At 37.4% G+C, this 23,873-nt stretch overlaps 1 protein-coding gene across 1 annotated transcript; it reads left to right on the top strand.

Annotated features, from left to right (window-relative positions):
* The first annotated feature begins 10,187 nt into the window (after positions 1-10,187).
* LOC125681015 (protein suppressor of hairy wing-like) lies at positions 10,188-22,825 on the top strand. The gene is made up of 4 exons (XM_048920897.2): positions 10,188-10,351; positions 17,833-17,907; positions 18,195-18,345; positions 18,657-22,825. Exons 2-4 carry the CDS (start codon positions 17,848-17,850, stop codon positions 22,280-22,282), a joined length of 3,837 nt encoding a protein of 1,278 aa, XP_048776854.1. The 5' UTR covers positions 10,188-10,351; positions 17,833-17,847; the 3' UTR covers positions 22,283-22,825.
* Positions 22,826-23,873: the final 1,048 nt, after the last annotated feature.

The following is a 23,873-nucleotide window of genomic DNA, read 5'->3' as shown; positions in this document are numbered from 1 at the left end:
TTTTTTTTTTTTTTTTGCTGGTTTTTTCTTCTTTGTGAAACGTGAAGGAGAGGTTAGAGAGCAATGAGCCATTTTCTGATTAATTTGTTTTGCAATGTATAAGATATAGGATAAGACACACTGGCGGATTGAAGGGGGTGTGATGGCACTCGCCCTCTTCCCAAATTTTCAAAATGTAAGGTATTCAATGTAAAACGATCCTATTTCATATCAAATAAATGGATGGTGTAAATTTTGTAATCATGGTATAATTTTGAAGGGTTTTTCAAATAAAACTAATCCATCGTAGGAATTACAAAATTTGGTTATTTAAGTATTTTATTTCGCCTTGAATTTTACATTGAAGTCAGTCTATGTGAAGAATATTATTTAATATTTTTAAGGGGGTACTCTACATCGTCATAATGACTGACTTCCTTTTAAAACATGGTGGAAAATATGAATATGAGCAATATTTGTCTAATTCATTTTAAAACTAGATCCTGTCATAAGACAGTAATACCCGCACACAAGTGTTTGCCTTTATCGATAAATATACTCTTCGTCATATTGGTGTTACTAGCAAAGAAGCCACAATCGTTATTTTCAAATTAATTAATACATAAATTGTACGAGGAGTTCTGGGAACCAAGGTTTTTTGTACAAAAAACCTCATTTTCGACCCCCAGGGCAAAAATAAAAATTCCAAAACCTTATTGCGCATCTACAGGACACCAGCAACCAATTTCCTAAAGGTTGTTAGGATACTGTTTAAAACGTTAAAAGAGTTCTGGGGACCTGAGTGTTCTTTTGTGCAAAAATGTCATTTTTCAACCCTCATTTGACCCCAGGGGTGAAAATAAAAATTCCAAAACCTTATTGCGCATCTACAGGACACCAGCAACCAATTTCCTAAAGATTATTAGGATACTGTTTAAACGTAAAAAATAGTTCTGGGGACCTGAGTGTTCTTTTGTGCAAAAATGTCATTTTTCAACCATCATTTGACCCCAGGGGTGAAAATAAAAATTCCAGAACCTTATTGCACATCTACAGGACACCAGCAATCATCATCCAAAAGATTATTAGGATACTGCTTGAAATGTAAGAGGATTTCTCGGAACAAGGGGGTTTTTGTTGTGTACAAAATCGTCATTTTTCGACCCCCACTTGACCCCCAGGGCAAAAATAAAAATTCCGAAACCCTATTGTGCATCTACAGGACACCAGCAACCATCTCCCTAAAGATTATTAGGCTACTGCTTAAAATGTAAGAGGAGTTCTGGGAACCAGGGTTGTGTTAAAAAGCATCATTTTCGACCCCCATTTGGCCCCCAGGGTGAAAATGAAAATTTCGAAACCTTATTGCACATCTACAGGACACCACCAATCATCTTCCAAAAGATTATTAGGCTACTGTGTAAAATGTAAGAGGAGTTCTGGGAACCAGGGTTTCTTTGTACAAAATCGTCATTTTTCGACCCCTAGGGTGAAAATGAAAACTCCAAAACCTTATTGCACATCTACAGGGCACCAACAATCATTTTCCAAAAGATTATTAGGCTACTGTGTAAATTGTAAGAGGAGTTCTGGGAACCAGGGCTGTGTTAAAAAGCATCATTTTCGACCCCCATTTGGCCCCCCAGGGTGAAAATGAAAATTCCGAAACCGTATTGCACATCTACAGGACCCAACCAATCATCTTCCAAAAGATGTTTGGGCTACTGCATGAAATGTAGGAGGAGTTCAGGGAACCAGGTTTTTGTTGAAAAAACGGCATTGCCCCCAGGGTAAAATTTAATATTCTAAAACCTTATCATATATCTACAGTATACCACCTATCATATTCCAAAAGATCAATTGGTTACCACTTGAAGTAAAAGAGCAGTTTGAGGTAGAAGAAAGTGTGACAGACGGACGGACGGACGGACCAGGGTAACAACAATATACCCGAACTTTCTTTAGATTTAGAAAGTGCGGGTATAATAATGTAGCGGTTCCTTTGTCATCCATTGTAACATTGATAGACACCTGAACATCAAATGGACCCAATAATTGAGAAAGACTGAACCAGTGGGATGTATTGTTTTAATAATATCTCGAGTCTCTCTCTCATGATATAATTTTATCACCACGGTGTATAAATATTTAAAATATATTACACAGACCGTGTATGCCAAATAAGGACACGTTATTTGAAGAAGCTATGGCTAGTCTTTACTTGGATTTTTCAACACCTGAATATAGACTGAACTCTATGATTGTGGATGTTGCCCATCACATGCTCTTTAAACCAGCACGGGTCATGGATGATATTCCTTCCAAATCATGCCGCCAGTTCCTTAAGCTCCAATTTACAAACAAAGGAATAGATGCCGTCAACATAAGCAACATTCTTCGTCATAAAAGGGTTCAGTCGTGTATTCCAACTTATTTCAAGTTCACGTCTACATCCTGTATTTCCTACAGCTATACTTCTACTATTGCATCCAAACTTTTTAATTATAAACAAACTTTGCAGTGCCTAGACATAGACCATCTTAGACGTAATCCACCAAAGTGTTCTTGTTCTTCATCTTCTTTCAACTATAGTCCAGCTGGACATATGCATGTTATTACTGGTGATCTTGACATAGTAGAAAATGAGGACCTCAAATCACTTATTCTAAAAGGACCTAAATACAGAGAACCTCGGTCTTTTAATTGGCGACAGAACTTCATCTCTATTATGAATTCTGTCGAAAATTATGCCAGACGATGGGCTAAATATGAAAAAGAACTTGATACATTGTCAGAATGGGTTAAAAGCATAAGAGGAACATTAAAATCCCGCATTCGACATATGAAAACAAAAGTACGTACCATCTATCCTTCTGTGTTTAGTAAACCAGAAGTGATAAAAGAATTAGATAGGTTACATGAGGAATATGTTTTGGTTCCAGCTGACAAAGCTAGTAACAACATTGTCTTTGTAAGGCTCATTATTTCAATAGAACAGAACGATAACACGTATTGGCAGTCTTTGTCATGGCTTTACTTAATAAAAACGCATTTTCAATTCAACGACAATGTTCATATTAATACAAAACATCAGTATGTATAAATCCATGATCTACAACGACTTTTGGATAGTTATGTTGTAGCATCAATAGTCCATCCATGTTTCGGTCAATCAATCAATAATTCACTCAATATTTTCAATCAATCAATATTTCAATCCACCAATGTGTCAATCAATCAATCAATATTTCAATTCACCAATGTGTCAATCAATCAATATTTTCAATCAATCAATCAATATTTCATTCCACCAATGTGTCAATCAATCAATATATCAATCAATCATTTCAATCAATCAATCATTTCAATTTGTCAATCAATCAATATCAATCATGCAATGTCAATAAGCCTAATTATTAGCCACGGACCTGGAATGAAACAAAATCTGTGGCAGGCTTAGCAAAATTCGGCCAAATGTCTTCATGTATGTATGAGAAATATTTACGTACATGAAGACATCCGCCACGAGCGGGCAAAATTTTGCTCGAGCCATGACAGGGAGACTGCTTATCAAATAGCCGTGTGGTTAAGGAAATATTCGAGCGTTTCTTTGGATGATGCTAAGCAATCCATCCCGGATGGTGTTTAAAAACGTAACCTGAGCAATATCCGACAAATGCGTACCGTCTCTATAAAACGTGGAAGAACATTGTTGAAGTCCTGGGTATTTTATGTATGCGCCATTGCGTGCTATTACAAATGGCGCTAAAGATTTGTTGATACGCTTACGTGCTTTATCGGCTGCAATATTTGAGAACATATGTCTATAGTAACGCCTGGGGAGAATTTGGGACCATATGAATCGAGTTTGTGGAAGAAAAGTTTGTAAATTTGCAAAAGTTAATTTCATGAACTTTTGCAATCTAGCCAAGGGCATTGTACCAATACTGTTACCCCCGCCATGAATTAATATAACGTCAGGTTTGCCCCTTTTTTGAACAATACTTTTAACTATTGGCTCCACCTCCTCCCACACCATACCGCTCTTACCGGACCAAAAAATTGAGATATTGTGCTGTAGTAGATCCATATGCTGGTTTCCGAAATGCTTTTCTGCGTGGCGGGCAGCATGATTAATAATGGAAGAGCCAATGATCCAGACAGTAGTACGGGAACCTACAAACTTGGGTATTCAATTAGAACACGAAATGTTGCAGGTATACTAAAAAATTTAAACTTTAGGCTCTGATATAGGAATTAAATGCGTCAGATTTCCATCTGCCTCTAGCCTTAATTTCATCTTCGGGGATTCCTTGTAAAAACAAATGGGTAGTTCCACCTATTCTGAATGAATGAGACTTAAAAATAGAGGTATCTAAACCGATAAATTCAATAGACCTGTGCAATAATGATGTAAATTGATATCTAGTGAGCGGTTTGGCGTTAAGGTGGCAGAAAAATGGGCCACGTGATTGGGGTCTAATGGACAAAAAGTTGTGCAAGTGCTTGAACAATGAATCTGTTTGGGAGTTCAGTGGAATGTGCAAAGTAGAACCCTTATTGTATTGATCCGTTTTTGAACCAGTTATAAACAACGAAATATGTTCATCGCCTATTGATACGTCATTGTACAACAGTGTAGGAGTGGCATGACTAGTGAAGGTAATTTCGCCAACCCGCAACAATGCAAAAAATGCCAACTGAAAAGCGGTGGAAAACATAGTGGCTTCGTATGAGCTTGAACAAACTACAGGCAGGATAGGTATTAACTGGTTCAGTATACGAAGAGTGATAGGGGAACGGGTATCCTTTGCTGGGTTCAGCCTATGGAATCCCTCTAGCATTTTCCTTACTATGAATGCCCTAGTATTGTCAATACCGCCCTCTAACTGAATTTTGTAACTAATGCCACTTAGGTAACACCTAGCGGTTGAAAACGATACTTTGTTGGCACTCGAGAAAGCAATATAGTTAATAAACTGGTCAACTGGTGGGGGCCAACATAACTGCAATTTATATTTGATACGAAAGTTCAGAAAAGAGTTTAGGGCTTTTTGATAAGTTGATGCTGTGTTTTTTGCTATGGCGGCGTCAAGCAAACAATCTACTTGAGGTCTAAAAGAGTCAATAATGCCGGAGGTATGAGGGCTGGATTCTTGTCTGCATGTGGAGCGAGGGTCCTGAATTTTTCCCATTGAAATCGAGAAATAGAGTCTGCAATGGAATTTTTATAGCCCGATATATGAGTGGATTTAATCTGGATGTTGTACTTCAGGCATAACAATATTAGTGGCCTTAAGAGAGACATGACGCACTGAGACTTACTAGACTGAGAATTTAGTATGTGTACCAAAGCTATGTTGTCGGTGTTTATAAGCAATTTCTTTGCTTTAAAATGATCAGCCCAGACCCAAATAGCTAATAAGATGGGAACTAGCTCTAAAAAAGTAATATCCCGTCGTACCTCGTTACCCCATGAAGATGGCCAGGAAATTACTGCCCAATGATTCTGAAAAATTGCACCTCCGCCGTAGGATCCGCAACTATCGGTAAAGAGGTTAAGGGCCTGGTTAGTAGACCAATGTAATTCTGGAAAGGGGGAATACCCATTGTAATGCTCGAGAAAATTGAGCCAAACATTTGCGTCGTCTCTGATTGCTTGTGTAACTTTGATTAGAAAGTAAAGTTTCCGTATGCCAATGGTGGAGTTATAGAATCTGCGGTTAAATGCCCTGCTGCCTGGAATGGCTTTAGCAAAGAAATTGAGGGAGCCGCATAATGATTGCATTTCTTTAAGGGTAACCTTTTTTAAAGCGACTAACGCATGAAGTTTGGACTGAAGTTCTTGAATCTTATTGTCTGGTATAAAAATGGTCTGTGCTACCGTATCGATTCCCAGACCTAAAAAACACAATCGTGTGGTCGGGCCTTGTGTTTTTTTTATGGTTTATTGGAACGCCTAATTCCTCACAAGTTGCCTGAAAATTATTGGCAATATCTAAACATTGTGAAGTATTTTGTTTACCAACGAACAAGAAATCGTCAAGGTAATGGGTGAGATTTTGATTGAGTGCCTTTCGGCCTACTAGCCAATGGAGGAATGATGAAAATTTTTCGAATGTTGAACAAGCGATGGCACACCCAAACGGCATACACATATCAAAGTAATATTGGTCTCGAATACACATGCCTAATAAAGCAAAATCTGATGGATGAATTGGCAAAAGTCTGAATGCACTAGACAAGTCCATCTTGCAAAGTAACGCCCCTTTACCCGAGGTTTGTATTAAGGAAATTGCCTGGTCGAATGAAGCATAGTGAACTGAACACGAAATGGGGTCAATATGTTCATTAACGCTAATACCTACAGGTGCCGATAGATTTGAAATTAACCTCCAACCCCCGTCTTTCTTAGGCAAAACGCCTATAGGGTTACAACGGAAATTGGGGAAAGGGGGGTTGGAAAAAGGTCCAGCTATACGTCCTAATGCGATTTCTTTTTCAATAATAGTCAATAACTGATTTGCATGCTCGCTTGCTGATTTCATGTTTTTCGGATGTAGGTAAACTCTAGGACCCGAGTAGTTCAAATAAAATCCGAAAGAGAAACCGTTAAGCAAAAATTGGGCATCTTCGGTATTTGGATATAGTGCTAAATATTTCGCAAGTACTGGGCGCTTAATTGGAGTTGAACCTAGGTTGATTAAATCTCGTCCGCTGTGGTTGAAAAGAATGTTTTGGTTTGTAATTTCGAAAATCGTTACTTTGTGGGGGATAGTTTTGAGCCGTGTTTGGACGAGGGGGAGTTGGGGTAGTAGACTTGGATTGAGGAGAGTTGAATGACCAACAGTGTATGCGGGAATGAGACTTGTTGCAGTGCATACAAACATGTTGGAATGTGCAGTGTGGTTTAAGGCATGAACCTTTAAAATTATAATCGAAACACTTGAATGCAGTTTTTGAGTGATTTGATGAGTAGGAGACCTGTGATTGCATATACATGAGCCATAACTCAGCATCAATGGAACCAAAGGAGATAGTGGGATTTTTTGAGATTTTTAGCCTGAACTGCCTATCGTACTCGAGCCAGTTACAATTTGTTTGGCGGCCATGTGCCATGCGAATGGTATGGATATATTTCAAGATGGCCTGGATGTCGGAAGGGTGCCTAGCGAGATATATACTTGCGAATATTAAAAACGCATCGATCCAGTTATCGATCGTGGCAATTTTAATATGTTTGACCTTGGGTTCTGCAACTAATTGACCCTCTATGATTGAAAATTTGTGCGCATCATGGCCGTTTTCTGATTCTGAATCGAGAAGTTTTGACAAATCAACATATTGTTTTGCCCAAATTTTATCTTTGATGGCTTGAGGGACGTGAACCCCAAGCTCATCAGTGATGCTTATAAGAGGATTTTCACCTGTTATGTAGGGTGTCTCAGGTGCTGCTGGTGGCTGTGTGGATACAGTTGCTTCCGTGATGAGGCTGGGAGGCTGCCTTAGTGGTTGAGCGAGAGGCGTGTCCTCTATCTGGTTCTCCACTTGGGGTTGGGTTGTCGAACGGGGTTGAGTCTGGGCAATAATTGCAGGGGTCGAAGTCCGTGTGGGCAATGAACGAAGTGCAGGGTGTTGTGCCGGTCTGGCATAAGGTGATTTGGAAGGGCGTTTCGTACGTCGCAACATTTTCTACGAAGTTAAACAATATTATAAGAGGAATATAAGAATCAGCACGTGTTGTGGTTAGCTAAGTAGACCTAAATGAAAATTGCGATATTACAGACAAGTTTGAAAAAACAAAAATTAATGCTAGATATTACAGTGGATGTTTGGAAATAGAATAGCAAGGCTTAAATGACTTAGAGTTAATTGAATAATAACAAATTATCCTTTAGTTAAGAACCGACCATGATGCCGACCCGACGTGTACAATGGCGGTGTAGATGAAGCAAGTCGCCTTGAAAAGCCCGTACCCATGAATAAAAGCGTTGAACTACCAAATTAAGCAAAAATAATAGAACATAAATACGTACCGCAAATTATATATGTGTTTACTTTACCCAAATATGTTGGAAGTCAGTCGAGGACGGGCGATGGTGTTGAATTGGATTTCGTGATCGAGACAATTTGTATTTTCGTCGACATGGAACTCAAAAAGAACTAGCAATTCGCGCTTGCGCAGTAGATATACGCGGGTTAGAAAAGGGAAAGTGTCACGATAGGTGTTTGGGGGGATAGTGTCAAAACCGCGCAATTCTATCGAATGCGAGAGTTATGTTTCTTTGCCTGGACAAATACATGTTCTGTTCATTTCAATAACTGGACTTAACTCATAGTGAGTTAAGTCGGATTATTACAACTGTATTTTCAACGAACTTGGCATTAATTCCATTTTTGGTAATCGTACTTATACTCCAACTGCCCTTTCAACAGATGAAGTTCTTCAAAACCATGCTTCAGTTTTAGACACATTTAATATCCCAGTCAATGGGTCGAATGAATATGAGTTACCGTACCTATACTGGATTCCTAAACTACATAAAAACCCTTACAAACAAAGATACATTGCTGGACCCAGTAAGTGCTCTACCAAGCCCCTATCTTTGCTCCTCACGAAAATATTAACAGCTGTGAAGGAGAAACTTCAAACTTACTGTACGACTACATATGCCAGAAGTGGTGTTAATCAAATGTGGATTCTAAAAAAATCGAAAGAACTTTTAGTAAACTTGAAATCGCAGATTTTTTCCCAAATCAGTAACATTAAAACCTATGACTTTTCAACACTATACACGACCATTCCTCAATATAAATTAAAGACTATACTTTTTGACATCATAGACAGTTGCTTCTTCAACGAAAATGGAAAACGGAAATATTCATATCTAGTGATCAATCATTCAAAAACTTACTTTGTTAAACACCACACTGATTCCGCGCACAAGTACTCTGAAATATGCTAGAGTTCCTCATTGACAATATCTTTGTGGTCTTTGGTGATCAGGTCTTCCAACAGTCTGTTGGAATTCCCATGGGCACGAATTGTGCTCCTTTGTTAGCTGACCTGTTTCTTAATTCATATGAAGCAAAATTTATTCAAAAACTTCTACGTAAGAAGAAAAAATCTCTCGCTGTGGCCTTCAATTCAACATTTCGATATATCGATGACGTTTTGTCTATTAACAATAATAACTTTCATTCATATGTCGATTTGATATATCCCTGTGAGCTCGAAATAAAGGACACCACAGAGTCGTTCACTTCTGCTTCATACTTAGATATTTTATTGAATGCAGACATTAACGGCAAACTGACAACTCAACTGTATGACAAACGGGATGATTTCAGCTTCTCCATCGTCAACTTCCCATATTAATTATGTAGCAACATTCCATTATCACCTGCATATGGTGTTTATATATTTCAACTGATTCGATATGCAAGAGCTTGTTCTGCGTATAGTCAGTTTTTAAATCGAGGTAAGCTACTGACAAACAAGTTGATGGTACAGGGTTTTCAACAGTCTCGATTGAAGTCAGCATTTCTCAAATTCTAAGGTCGTTATAACGATCTAGTTCGTCAATACAACCTATCATTGGGTTAAATGCTGTCTGACGTGTTTCATACCGATTGTTAAGCCGTTCTTGGCACACTGATTGTGACAGAGGATAACTACCTGAACAGGAGGCGGGTGTGACCGATCGACAGGGGATGCTTACTCCCCTTGGGCACCCGATCCCACCTCTGGTGTGTCCAGGGGCCCGTGGTTGCCCAGCTATCTATTTTGTATTGCTTGTAGGAGTTATGAGATTGATCACTGTTCGATATCTTCACCTTTCATTTATATATAATTATTATATATATTTAAAAAAAAAAAAAATCTAAATAAAAGCTTAATCATTATGACCCTCTAATCCCAAGTTGTACAGTTTTAGAATTTAAATCTATGTACAGTACACGATGATCATTACATAGTTCAAACTATACAGAAGTATTGTGAAACTCTCCTTAAAGTTTTGCCTTACATTTTGAAAATTTTCAGCTCATATCGTGTCCTTGTCCATTTAAATGAGATTATGTTTATTGTTCAAACACGGAAATAGCAATAAACTCTTAAATAAACAAAACTGCCCTAAGTGAAGAAATATTTTAAAATATAAAACACAGAAAATTTCACTTTATTTTATTTTTTATTTTAAGAAGTACGAAATTGTCCCAAGGCTTGGATCCACCACTTGTTTTCTGCAGCAACATGCCGGAAACTTCCTGTTGTGCTTTGAATTTTATTTGCGTAAAAAGCGGAAGTGGAATTTCGAGCCCAACACCTCTTTCAAGGAGACAAATATTTTATGATGAATGATCGTTTTTTGTAAGTATTTGTAACACTGTTGTATGGTTTTATTGTTTCAGATGATCCTAAAATTGTCACTATGCCAATATCGAGACATCTAAACCTTTAGGCTTTGATTTATACAGAAAGAATGATCGGGCTCGGCCTAGCGTGGGTTTTCACCACAAACCGCCATATTTGCTGAAAAGGAACATGATTTCGAAAATCGAGATTTTCAAGTGTTTGAATGGTTTAGATCGATGTTATAGGGATCGTAGATAAATAAAAGACACAAAATATGTGTATTATGATATAACATGTCACTTGTGTTTCTTTTTTATAAGAACAATTTGAGTATTCGTGTTGTGACGTCACTGCAGCAATGGTTATGAAGGCGGGAAGTTGAAACGAAAACAAACATAAAACAAGAGGGCTATAGGATACATCGTTCACATATGTCACTGCTGTTGTTCAACTAGGCCTATTGTATGTTTTCCTATTTTTATTCCCATAAATTATTTTGCCCCAATATTGCTTTATGGCCCCAACCTAGCCGACCGGGTCATGACAACCTCCCCCTCGAGGATAGGAAAGACCGAATATAAATAACCCCCTTGTTTCCACAGAAATTAATGACGACCATGATTCAATATCACATAATAAAAAATAATGGTATGAAATCACAGGCGCCTGTTTCGGAAACTTGGCCAGCTATACTATATAATTGTATAGTGTAGCTTGCCAAGTTTATGAAACAAGCGTCTATGTATGAAATGTAAGGTCTTGCCATAAGGAATCTTAAATGCAAAATATGTCTTAATCTTTAAAGAGAATATTGCCTAGGTTAACTCTTTCTTAAAAGTAGGTCAAAAGTCAAGGTTACAAGGTAAAACTTGTGTATCAAAAGAAAGGTCTTGTCACAAGGAATGCCATTGCCACAAACTACGAAATGTGGAATGGAATGAATCGAACCTGTGATTTGCGACGAAGGAATACATGGCCGAGAGGTTAGAGCGTTCGCCTCACATATGGAAGGCCGGAATTCGAATCCTGGCCGCGACGGACCTAAGTCATTATAACAGGTAGTGACAGTTCCATTGCCAAATGCTCGGCATCAGGTGTGAATGTCACGGGTCCTCGGAGATGACCTTAAAAACGGATGACCCGTGTCGCAGTAGGTGTGGCACGCTAAAGAACCCTCACTGCTCAATTGCCGTAAGCGCCGAGCATAGGCCTGAATTTAAAGCCCTTCACCGGTCTTGGTGACATTTCCATATGAGTGAAAAATTCTCGAGTGAGATATTAAGCAAGATACAATCAATCAATGTATCGTGCGCCATTCAAAAGTCATAGGCGTGAAGGTTGAGTTTCGGTAAAAATTTTGGTCAAACTTAAAAGTCATGTGGTCAAACAAATTCATGGCATCAAATAAAATTTCTTGCCTTAAGGAATCTATATACTGATCATTAGAGACATATAATGGAGATGAGCAGTTTACCACATAGAATATGTGACAGTCCCACCTATAAATCTTCAATTCCCTATTGGTTAGATAAATTGATGCTGATTTAAAGGGCTTATTTCACCCCTATCATAAATTGGAATCGAACGTAACAAGTTTTGAAATGATTTGATGATCAACAAATATAGTAGGCAAATTCTAAATTAACATTTCCTGAAGTCTCATTGATTTTTCTGAGTTTGGATCATGTGTCGTGTTTGAAACTTCACTTTATATTTACTTTGAAGTGAAACATCTTCTGAAAAGATTGTATCTTGAATGTTTTAGTGATAGGACTTGGAAAGTTATCTTTCATCCTTAATTAAGTCGGTAAACTTAATTTTTAAATCGGTGTGTGGATTCTTACCGAAAAATGGGACAACAAGATAATATGAGACTTGAGGAAGTTGCTAATCTGTTTTATATATATGTATATATAAATATGAATGCCCAATCTCAAATAGTTTAGGACATATTTTCTAGGTAATAGGCTTTCTTAAAGTAGGTCAAGGTCAAAAATTTTTATACCAAAAGATTTGATATGAAGCATCTTTGAAACAAGGGTGACTTAAATTGTAAATTTCGGGTCTTTTGCACCCCTGGGGCCCTAGAGGTAGGGAAAAAATTGACCAATTTTCCAAAATCTTCTCTACAAGTGCACATATGAAAGAAAAACTAATGCAAGGTGCTGTTAAGCAGGAAGGCCTCTACCAAAATTGTAAATTTTATGATCCCCATGGTAGAGGTTCTGACTCCAGGGTGGGGCCAAACTTAAACTTGGTATATAGTATTTTTTGTGTAAAACATTTTTTAAAAAACATCTTTAATGCTATTGACAGGCGCGTAGCTGCCTATACGCAAGTATGTAACTGCGTACACATTTGAAAAAGAGACAGAGAGATCTTTGCCGTTAAAATGCCTAAAAAATTACTGCATTTCATATTATTCATATTCCTGGTTTATAATTTTATCCGCAACATAATATCCATTCAATCAAATTGAAGGTCCTTTTACTAATTTCAAATCATTAACTCAATTTGATTTAATCTGCTATGGTAATATTACATGTATGTCGACCGATTTGTGTAACGACATACATGTAACATTACTGGAGTGGATAAAAGATTTGATTTTAATCAGATTAACATCATGTCGAATATCACTTTAATGGACATCATATATGTACAGTATAAAACAAAGACAGTACATGTACATCAGTGAATTGGCATTATGAAACACTTTAGAAAATGATTTTGTGTGAATTCTTTTGGGTTTGGAAATTGACAAGAAATCCTGTTTCTGTGCTAAAAAACAGTGATGTCATTAGTAAAACCCAGGACCTTCTGGGGGCTCTGCCCCTGGGTTCCCACCTGGACTAACTGGGGGTCTCAAGGTGACAGATCCCTTGCCATAGTTTGCGTACACTTCATTTTCTTTCTGGCTACACGCCTGATTGATACTAAATTGAAACTAAATGGATATTTAGAATGAGCAAGTAGCTCTTTACCAAATTTGTAAATTTTATAATCCCAGGGGTAGAAGTTTTGGTATCAGGGTGGGGCCAAAATGGTCAGTATTTTGGCATACATCCTGCATAAATTACGCATTAGATTTGCTCAGGACGCATGATTTTAATAAATACGTATCGCAATGGACACATAGAATTTTGAATTAAACGTAAAGTGTTTTCATCTTTGCCAGTAATTAGTACAAAATCTGAGCTCCAGAATGTACGAGGTACCAGAGATACAGTTGAACTTCAATATCTCAAACATCCATATATAGAACACCATGGATTGGTCAAAGTGATTCGGAAGTCCCAGTCACTTACTCTTTAAGTATTTTGAAGGTCAAGGTCAATTGTTATGGGCAAATTTGGGGATATTTGGTTTACATTATTTCATTTTTAGCTCATCTGAGCTCAAGACTTGTGAACTTTTCTGATCAATATTTGTTGGTGTTGTCGGTTGACATTTTCATCGTTTTCTCCAGAACCACTGGGCCAATTTCAACCAAACTTCGCACAAAACATCCTTTTGTGAGGGGGATTCAAGTTTTTAGCTCACCTAAGCAGAAAGCTCAAGTGAGCTTTTCTGGTGCTCATGCAGGGATTTATCTAGGTTGTTTTATCTATCGGTAAAAGGTACCATTCCCCTTTGGCAACAAATGGATATTTCCCCGTCCACAGATAAAAAATCCCCTTCATTTGTAGAAACTTTACAAAATTGTATGTGAATTTTCAAGAAAATCTTTTTAATATATTCTAAGTCATATTCTATAATTGTCAGACTTACAATATAGATTAAAATGAGTAATCAATCAATTTATATCCCATGGATGTCCCCCACCACCATCCCCTGGAAGGTCATGACTGCATTCTCAAAAAATCCCCTCAAATATGAAATGGGTAGTAAAATGCTGGATAAAACCCTGTCGTCTGTTGATCGTATGTCTGTCCGTCTGTAAACATTTTACATTTTCGAATTCTTCTCCAGAACCACTGGGCCAATTTCAACCAAACTTGGCAGAAAGCTTCCTTGGGTGAAGGGCTTTTAAGTTTGTTCAAATGAAGGGTCATGCCGTTTTCAAAGGGGAGATAATCACAAAAATAGGGTGGGGTCATTAAAAATTTTTCTCAAGAACCACTGGACCAGAAGAGCTGAAATTTACATGAAAGCTTGGCATAGTGCAAAAATCATGACCCTCGGGGGTAGGATGGGGACACAATAGGGGATCAAAGTTTTACATAAGAATATATAATAAAAATCTTCTCAAGAGCCACACTGGGCCAGGAAAGTACAAATTTACATGAGAGCTTCCTGACATAGTGCAGATTCAAGTTTGTCAAAATCATGACCCCGGTGGTAGGATGGGGCCACAACAAGGGATCAAAGTTTTACAAACAAATATATAGGGAAAATATTTAAAGATCATCTTAATTTTCAAGAACCACTGGTCCTAGAATGTACAAATTTATAAGATATAAAGCTTCCTGACATAGTGAAGATTTAAATTTGTTAAAATCATAACTCCTGGAGGTAGGATGGAGCCACAATAGGGTATCAAAGTTTTACATACAAATATATAGGGGAAATCTTTAAAAATCTTTTTTTAAAGAACCACTTGGCCAGGAAAGTACAAATTTACATGAAAGCTTCCTGACATAGTGAAGATTTAAGTTTGTTAAAATCATGGCTCCGAGGGATTGGTTGGGGTCTCAGTAGGGGATCAAATTTTTACATACAAATATATAAGGAAAATCTTTAAAAATCTTCTTCTCAAGAACCACTGGACCAGGAATGTACAAATTTAAATGAAGACTTCCTGACATAGTACAGATTTGAGTTTGTTAAAATCATGCTCCCTTGGGGAAGGATGAGACCACAATAGGGGATTAAAGTTTTGCATACAAATATATATGGAAAATCTTTAAATATGTGCCAAGTTGACTCAGGTGACTGATGTGGCCCATGTGCCTCTTGTTTCATATGAAAGGTCATGCCCTCTTCAAAGGGGAGATAATCAATCTTATCACAACAATTCAAAAATAGGGTGGGGTAATTTAAAAATTCTCTCAAGAACCACTGGACGTAAAGCTTCCTGACAAAGTGGAGATTCAAGTTTGTTAAAATCATGACTCTCTGGGGTATGTTGGGGCTATAATAGGGGATAAAAATTTTTACATGCGAATATATAGGAAAAAAAATCTTCTCAAGAGCCACCTGGCCATGGGAGTGGAGATTTAAGTGTAAGCTTCCTGATTTAGAGTGGATTCAATTTTTTTCAGATCATGGTCCCCAAGGGTAGGATGGGGCCTAGCTGCAATAATGTAGCCCTATCCGATTTTTTTTATCCCCCCCCCCCCCCAAAAATCAGAGAGGGCTACATTATTGCAGCTAGGAGGGGCCACATAAGGGAGTTAAAGTTTTACATACTGATATATAGAAAAATCTTCCTCTCCAGAACCACTGGGCCAATTTTTATCAAATTTGATACAAATCATCCTGATGTGAAAGGGATTCAAGTTTGTTCAAATGAAGGGTCATGCCCCTTTCAAAGGGGAGATAATCACAAAAATAGGATGGGATCAATTAAAAATCATCTTCCGAGGAACCACAGCAAGAAAAACTGAGATTTACATGAAAACTTCTTGACAAAGTGGAGATTAAAGTTCGTAAAAATCATGACCCCTTGGGTTAAGGTGGGGCCACGATAGGGGATTGAAGTTTTACATGTGAATGCATAGGGAACCAAACTTGGCACAAAGCATCCGTAGATGAAATTTGTTGATATGAAAGGCATACCTGTCTACATGGCAGGGGTCGAAATTAAACTTTTTCTACCACAGGCTAATTTTAGTCTGTGTGTATAAAATCCACAGGCTAAAATGCAAACCTACAGGCTAAAATAAAAATGAAGCAGTGCTCTTTTCCCCCCATGATTACTGAGCCTAATGGATCAACATTGTTTGGACAAGTCTAGATCCAAAGTTATCCAATTTCATGCCACATCAGGGTTGTCACTAGGGATTTTTTAAAGCGAATCTCAAACTCATGGTTTATAAGCAGCATGAGTCCCATGAAATATTTTGATTATCGTCTACGCGGTCAGCACTGCACTCCTGTGTCATCACTACAACCTGACCTCAATATGACAACAAATTAACGTAGGTAGGACGTGCTGCAGTGATTAGTAATTGTTGTGAAGGAATATAGTTGTTGTTTGCCGATGATCTGTAAATAATAAGAAACGACTCTGCTTTCAATTCTGATAAAAATGGCTACTGGAAGAATTTGTAAAACATAGACTCCAATTGTTTTTTAGATTGATGAATAACAAAAACCTCATACTTGGAATTCATTTTAATCACCCATATAAGTGAACAGCACATGTCTATATTTTTCACCATATTGCCATGTCGCACCTTTGAACCATATATTTGACTCTGAGTTTCTTAAAAATGTAAAAGAAAAATACAGATAGAAACGGTTGTTGAAATCGGTCATTCATGTAAACGTTTGTATGATTCTGAGTGCAATTAAGTTTGACAAAAGAGAATTGTTCATCACCTTATAAAATGGATATGATCATGGTTTGTAAATCACCACTCGCTAAGATTTTCGAGTGTCCACTATTTTTATGCGGAATTTTTCAAATGTACTCACATTTTGTGAGTATTTCTTGCTGATTTTGAGCTCAGCAAGGGCATATGATAATTAATGAATTTGTAGTCAAGTTTAATAATTAAGTTTGATTAATAAATTTTTAGTCATTACCTTTGAATTTTTTTTTCTGAAATAAGCTGCTTGTATAATAAAAGCTCAAGTTTGTTTATTGCTAGGAACTGCTGCTTGGGTGAGCGATGTGGCCCATGGGCCTCTTGTTTAGTACATTGAATGTATAAAACTGGAGATTTGCAATTTTGTTATATGAACACCACTAGGTGATGTAAGCATTTCTAGTGGTCAAAATTGTGAAAGTCTGTAAAATTTGATGATGGTAAAACAGGAATTGTGCAAGTAAAAAAGGAAGGGTTATTGGATTTGTTTTATGGATCAATTAACTTGGAGAAATAACCCAGTGTGTTTATTAATTGTATTATAGCTTATCTTGAATTCTGACCTATTTGCCTCTTAAATTCAAGATATAGTAGTTCTTGATTTACCAGTATTTTTTGTTTAAAAAAACCCCAGCTCTACTGGCTTGTAAATATGGGTTGTTGTTGGTTTTTTTTAAAAACCCATATTTACAGAGCCATGTGAACATTTCTCTGCAAACGATTTAATTCAATCACTTTCAATTTGTGTGGGTTGTGATTGTTTCATGCTGATTTATAAATGCTATCTAATAATCTTTTAAAAGTAAGGTTTTAGACACGCATACATGTATTTAGGAAACATCGATATATCATATACTATTGATAATTTTCATCAAACTAGCATGGTATCAAAACGAGATATTGAAAATGTATACATGTGAATTATGTCTTGGAAAATTATATATATTGTGATAATTTTAGGTAGAAAAAGCAAACATGGCAGTCAAAATAGACACAAGCAGGGTAGATGCCCTAAAACAGACTGTAGAGGAAGTTGTAAGTACCAAATAATAAACTTACTTCAGATTAGAGATAAAGGAATTGTGTTTTCTGTGTGTTGAATTTATTTTTGTACTTGAACCCTTTTTTCTTTCGATCTATACTAAACATATAACATACAAGTTATTCCACATGTGGTGTTTAAGTGAAGTCAATGTTTGAAGCCTGATTGTTTGGTGGCAACAAACATCAGATGTCTATTTATTAAAAAAGTATACAGGCAGTAAATCCATGTACATGTATAGCTACATTGTATGATTCACTGAAAATTGGGATGTTTTCAGTGTGTGGAGTTAGCCAGTCTTGGGGAGGAGTCATTGTTTATGTCAATCAATCTGAAACAGAGAAGCTGTTTTTACCTTGGATCAGAACCTGGGAAGGATTTTCTCACCAAGAGAATGGACATTATAGAAAACTTTTATCACTTTATCAATAGTAGGTCAAAGATGATGGAAAATTTTAATATCATTTGCTGCAACATTTATATTCGCCGTATAACCTTTGCCAATCATGAAAGTTGATAAATTTGATGTTGCTTTTATGTTAATTATGTTTATCACAAGAAGAAAAGGAAGTAAATATCAAATGTAATTGATTATCATATTAAGTAACTTGACCTTCAAAAAAAAAAAAAGTTGGAATCTTAAATAGTAAGCATTATGAATATGATATGTGTAGAATAATTTTCTATAATAGTTTTCTTTAGTGGAAAAGTTATGATAACATTTATACTTTTTCCCCTTCAGCGAACTATCCACTGGATGAATCTGAACACCAGGCTGTAGCAGTATCTCCCAACAAGGCTGCATCGTACACTGGAGATATGGATTTAGATAAAATTCCCCAGATTTCGCAGTCAACTGAGTCAGATCAAGAAGATTCCAATTCTTTCACCATTGACAATGAGATGAGAGAGGACCCTGATTTTGAACACAGCATGAAGAAATCTTTATTATCTCAACTGTTTAAGAAGCGTGCTGTTGGAAGACCAAGAAAGACAGATATTTTTGATGGCCGGGACAGAAGTACCACCTTGTTGGAGGATATGGAGAAGGTTATCATGAATAAACCAATTGCAGAAAATGTTCCTTTTGGGGATCAGTTGAGCTCAGTTGGTGACAGTAGCAGCAAGATTGAAAAAATTGTTACCTCAGACGTGGAGTTTGTAAAGTCCCTTAGAAATAATAGGAAATGTTTGTTAATCTGTGGAAATTGTGGTACACCCTGTTCTTGGAAAAGGTCAATGTTGACACATTTAAGTATCTGCAAAGGAAAGAAAAAGGAACAGAAGGATGAAGAAGATGTCTCAACAACTGTTGTTATGCAAGAAAAAGGTCCAACAACAAAAGAATCGGAGGAAATGGCAACAGAAGGAGGACAAATAGTGATAGAGCTGGTGGATGGAAATGGAGAACAGCAAATAGCAGTACTTCAAGCTTCAGCAGAGGATACTTTGGCACAGAATTTACAGTTGCAGAGAGAAGGGACTAAATCGACTGTTGATACTCTTGCACAAGCCATACAGAGTATCACAGAAAGTCAATCTGAATCCCAGTTCTCTGGTGAAGGTTCTGGAGAGAAAGACCAAGTACAGAAACCTGTGGAAGAATCCAATCAATTGTCAGAGAAGGTAGTGAAGGAAAGTCATCAAATGAGTATGGAGGAGGGAATGGACGTGTCACAAGTCCCAAATACCTCAGATGACGGGAAGAACACACAAGAGCAAACATCCGATGGTGTAGAAGAAAATAGTCAAGAAGATAGCAAATTAAGCCAAGTCAGCGATGACCTAGATGATGCATTAGACAGCACAATGGATGAAGAAGAGATGGAGAAAAACTTGGAGGATATAGAAGCAATGGAATCTTTGATAATGACATCAGATAATATAGAGAATAAAAACAAAGAGGCGAAAGAAAATGAGGAAATGGAAGAAGAAAATATCGCAGAACAAGGCGAAGAAGAAGATGATGGTGATCCTGATTTTAATATCATGAAGGCAAAGAAAGAAGAAATAGAAACCCCACGAACACGTTCAAGACGTCAGATCAAAATGAGCAAAAAGTATGAAGAATATATTGTAAAAGTAAAAAAGGAGCCAGTAGAGGACCAACCAATACCTGAAGACTCCACACAGTCAACTGAAGATACTACAGGATTCATGATGACAAGAAAAAGGAAGGCAGAGGAATCACCCTCAGTAACTAAGTCACCCAGAGGTAGAAAGCCCAAAAATCGGGATGAAATAGAGAAATCATTAGTGCCTGCCAGTAAAAAAGCTAAAATAGTAGAAGAGCCTGCTTGTGAAGTAATCACTCCCAAAAGGGGAAGAGGAAGACCGCCAAAAAATCCAAAGCCAGCTACACAAAATGATGACGAGCCAGTAAAACATCGAGATGAGAAGAAGGATGATGAACAAATGGCCAAGGAACAGGGAGAAAAAGATGTAGATGGAAAAGAAGAGGATGAAAACAATGAAGAAGTAAAAGATGAAGATGAGGAAGAAATTGCTGAAAGTGAAATGAAGGTTGAACACATTGAGCCTGTCAAGAAAGTTAAAGGAAAACGAGGACGAAAACGTGGTGGGAAGAAAGAAAATGAAACTGGCTACAAAATAACAGCTCAGGATGTGAATGAAGCAGCAGATATGAGTGAGGAAAAGGGAGATTACCGGTGCAAGCAATGCAACATCTTGATTAAATGGAAAAGATCATTTATGAGGCATATCGAACAACATAGATTACTGAATGAAGGAAAGACTGACTATTACCGATGTCCAGAATGTAATAGGGAGTTTGTCTCGGAATGGGAGATGAAGAATCACATGAGGGGAAAACATAAGATGTTAGGAGTCTTTGATTGTGACACATGCACAAGAAAGTTTAATACAGCAATACAATACAAAAATCACAAGAAGGAGTGCACAGAAGAAAATCCAATGTCTAAAGAATCGGAGGATACAGAAGAAAAACCTTTCACCTGCAATTACTGTCTCTTTAAGTTCAAAAGTGAGGACCAACTCATTACACATAAAGAGCTTCATAACATTATGGAGTTCAAGTGTGATGAATGTGGAAAAGTCTTTCCAGAAGGATATAGGCTGAGAAATCACAAACGAGATGCTCATGACAAATCCAAACACTTTTCCTGCGACATTTGTGGAAAGCTTTTCACAAGTACCAGATACCTACACAGGCATCGTGTATGTGTTCACAAGCAAACAGAAAGTGTCTGCAGAGTCTGTGCCAAGCTGTTTCCAACTAAAGAAGAACTGAGATTGCATATTAAAACTGTCCATGAGGAAACTGATTCCTTAACGTGTGGGGTCTGCAGGAAGAAATTTCCTTCACTCAGAGATTTGGATGCCCACAGGCCAGAACATTATGGTTACCAATGTGACACCTGTGGAAAGAAATTTCAAAAATTGATTAAATTAAGAGAGCATGTTCATTCGCATACAGGGAATTACCCATATTACTGCGATATTTGCAGAAAGGGTTTCCTACATATGCATGCCTTGGAAATGCATCTTCCGAGTCATGAGACAAATAGACCATTATACATATGCGATATTTGTGGTCAACAGTTCAAAACAAAGACAATTTTGTTGAAACATGCCAATGTACATAAAGAAACCGTAGATTATCCATGCAAGTTTTGTGACACAGCTTATAGAACACCTGATGGGTTAAAGATTCACATGATTGAAGTCCACATGACCGAAGAACAAATCAAATCATGCGGCCTTGAAATATTTAAATGTGAGATTTGCGACAAGGTCATGGCTCGAAAACAGCATTATGACAGGCACAAAGCACAGCATTTGGGACTCAAGAAATATAAGTGTGAGGAGTGTAATATGTCGTTCTACACTCAATATCACCTTAATCGTCACTACAAATTGCATCACGATTCAAGTAAATTTGCGAGTCCGAGAGCTATGCTTCATCAGAATTCAGACGACTCAAAACTGCAAACAGAGGAGATCATTACGGAAACAATAGTGGAAGAGAACGTAGACAGTACAGAGACAGTACAATACATAGGGTCGATTGAGGATGGCAACAACCAGGTCCAGACCATCAGCTATGCCATGAGTGGTGAGGGTGGAGACCAGCAGATGGTGGAATTTGTGGTGATCAACGTATCCCAGGACTCTGTAGCTGAGGTGGTGGAACAGCAGGAAGGCATGGAGGGAGAGGTTGTTACTCACGTCACCGAAGATGGTACAGTCGTGGCTCAAGTGACAGAAATGTCAACAGAAGGTGATCCACAGAATGCAACAGAAGTGACGACAACTATATCTGCAGAAGAGGAAAATGATGTGGTTCAGTCCATACTCAATTTACAGGAAGCCATTAATATGGGTTGATTGGCAATGTGTGGTTCTACTTTCTGAACTGGCTCCCAAAATGATATCGGAACTCTTTCCAGTGTTAAAAGCTCCATGGAATTAACTTTAGTCATCCTCTTACATTTCTCAGACCAGCTTGATATGTTTGTATGATAATCCTTTTACATACATGTACAATGTAAATGCAGTAAAAAGCAATCAAATTGAACTTTTGTAAATAATTTAAAACTATTTCTTGGTCTACTCATATTTTTTGTTATGGGAAATTTTTGTGTGTTAGTGTTATATGATGATATTTATGAAAACAAAAACCCATACATCATGTAAATATTTCTTATTTATTGTTCACAATTGGCAATTAATACATGTATATTATGTAGTTAAAAGTTCGTCAATAGTTCAGAAATCGAGATCTTGTTTATTTTGTCAAACCTTCTTAAACAAAATTTCATTGTTATTTAGTATATTCAGTACCCAATTCATTTAAATGCTACATGGTTAAAGTCAAATGTATTGTAATAGTTATCTTTGTTTGTTTCCAAATTAAAATCTAAAATGAAATTACATCTTTTGGCAAGTGTATCTTATAATGCAAGTCAAGGAACCATTGAAATCGTGTTCACCTGCAGTTCAAGTGAGAAGGGCTCTGCTATTGGAGGATATGGGGTTTAAAACGGCTATAAAATTGAAAACGAATGGCACATTTAGGTTCAATGGAGTGTAAAAGGGGGATGGAAACGATAAGGCAAGAAAAAGAATACGGTCACTGAATAATGTTTTATCAGCAGATTCAAGGTGAAGATAACGAACAGTGATCAATCTCATAACTCCTATAAGTAATACAAAATAGATAGTTGGGTAAACACGGATCCCTGGATATACCAGAGGTGCGATCGGGTGTCTAGGAGGAGTAAGCATCCCCTGTTGACCGGTCACACCCGCCGTGAGCCCGATATCCTGATCAGGTAAACGGTTATCCGCAGTCAAAATCAGTGTGCCAAGAACGGCTTATCAATCGGTATGAAACACGTCAGACAGCATTTGACCCAATGATAGGTTGTATTGACGAACTAGACGGTCATAACGACCATGGAATTTGCGAAATGCTGACTTCAATCGAGACTGTTGAACCCCTGTACCATCAACTTGTTTGTCAGCAGCTTACCTCGATTTAAAAACTGACTATACGCAGAACAAGCTCTTGCATATCGAATCAGTTGAGATATATAAACACCATATGCAGGTGATAATGGAATGTTGCTACATAAATATGGGAAGTTGACGACGGAGAAGCTGAAATAATCCCGTTTGTCATAGTTGTCAGTAAAATATCTATGAAGCAGAAGTGGACGACTGTGGTGTCCTTTATTTTGAGCTCACTGGGATATATCAAATCGACATATGAATGAAAGTTATTATTGTTAATAGACAAAACGTCATCGAAATGTCGAAGGCCGCAGCGAGAGATTTTTTCTTCTCACGTAGAAGTTTTTGAATAAATTCTGCTTCATATGAATATAAAAAAAAAAGGTCAGCTAACAAAGGAGCACAATTCGTGCCCATGGGAATTCCAACAGACTGTTGGAAGACCTGATCACCAAATACCACG

This window comes from Ostrea edulis, chromosome 2 (genome assembly GCF_947568905.1).
Source record: "Ostrea edulis chromosome 2, xbOstEdul1.1, whole genome shotgun sequence".
Taxonomy (NCBI): Eukaryota; Metazoa; Mollusca; class Bivalvia; order Ostreida; family Ostreidae; genus Ostrea; species Ostrea edulis.
Note: the sequence above shows the minus strand (reverse complement) of the source record. Positions and strands in the feature narration are given on the sequence as shown.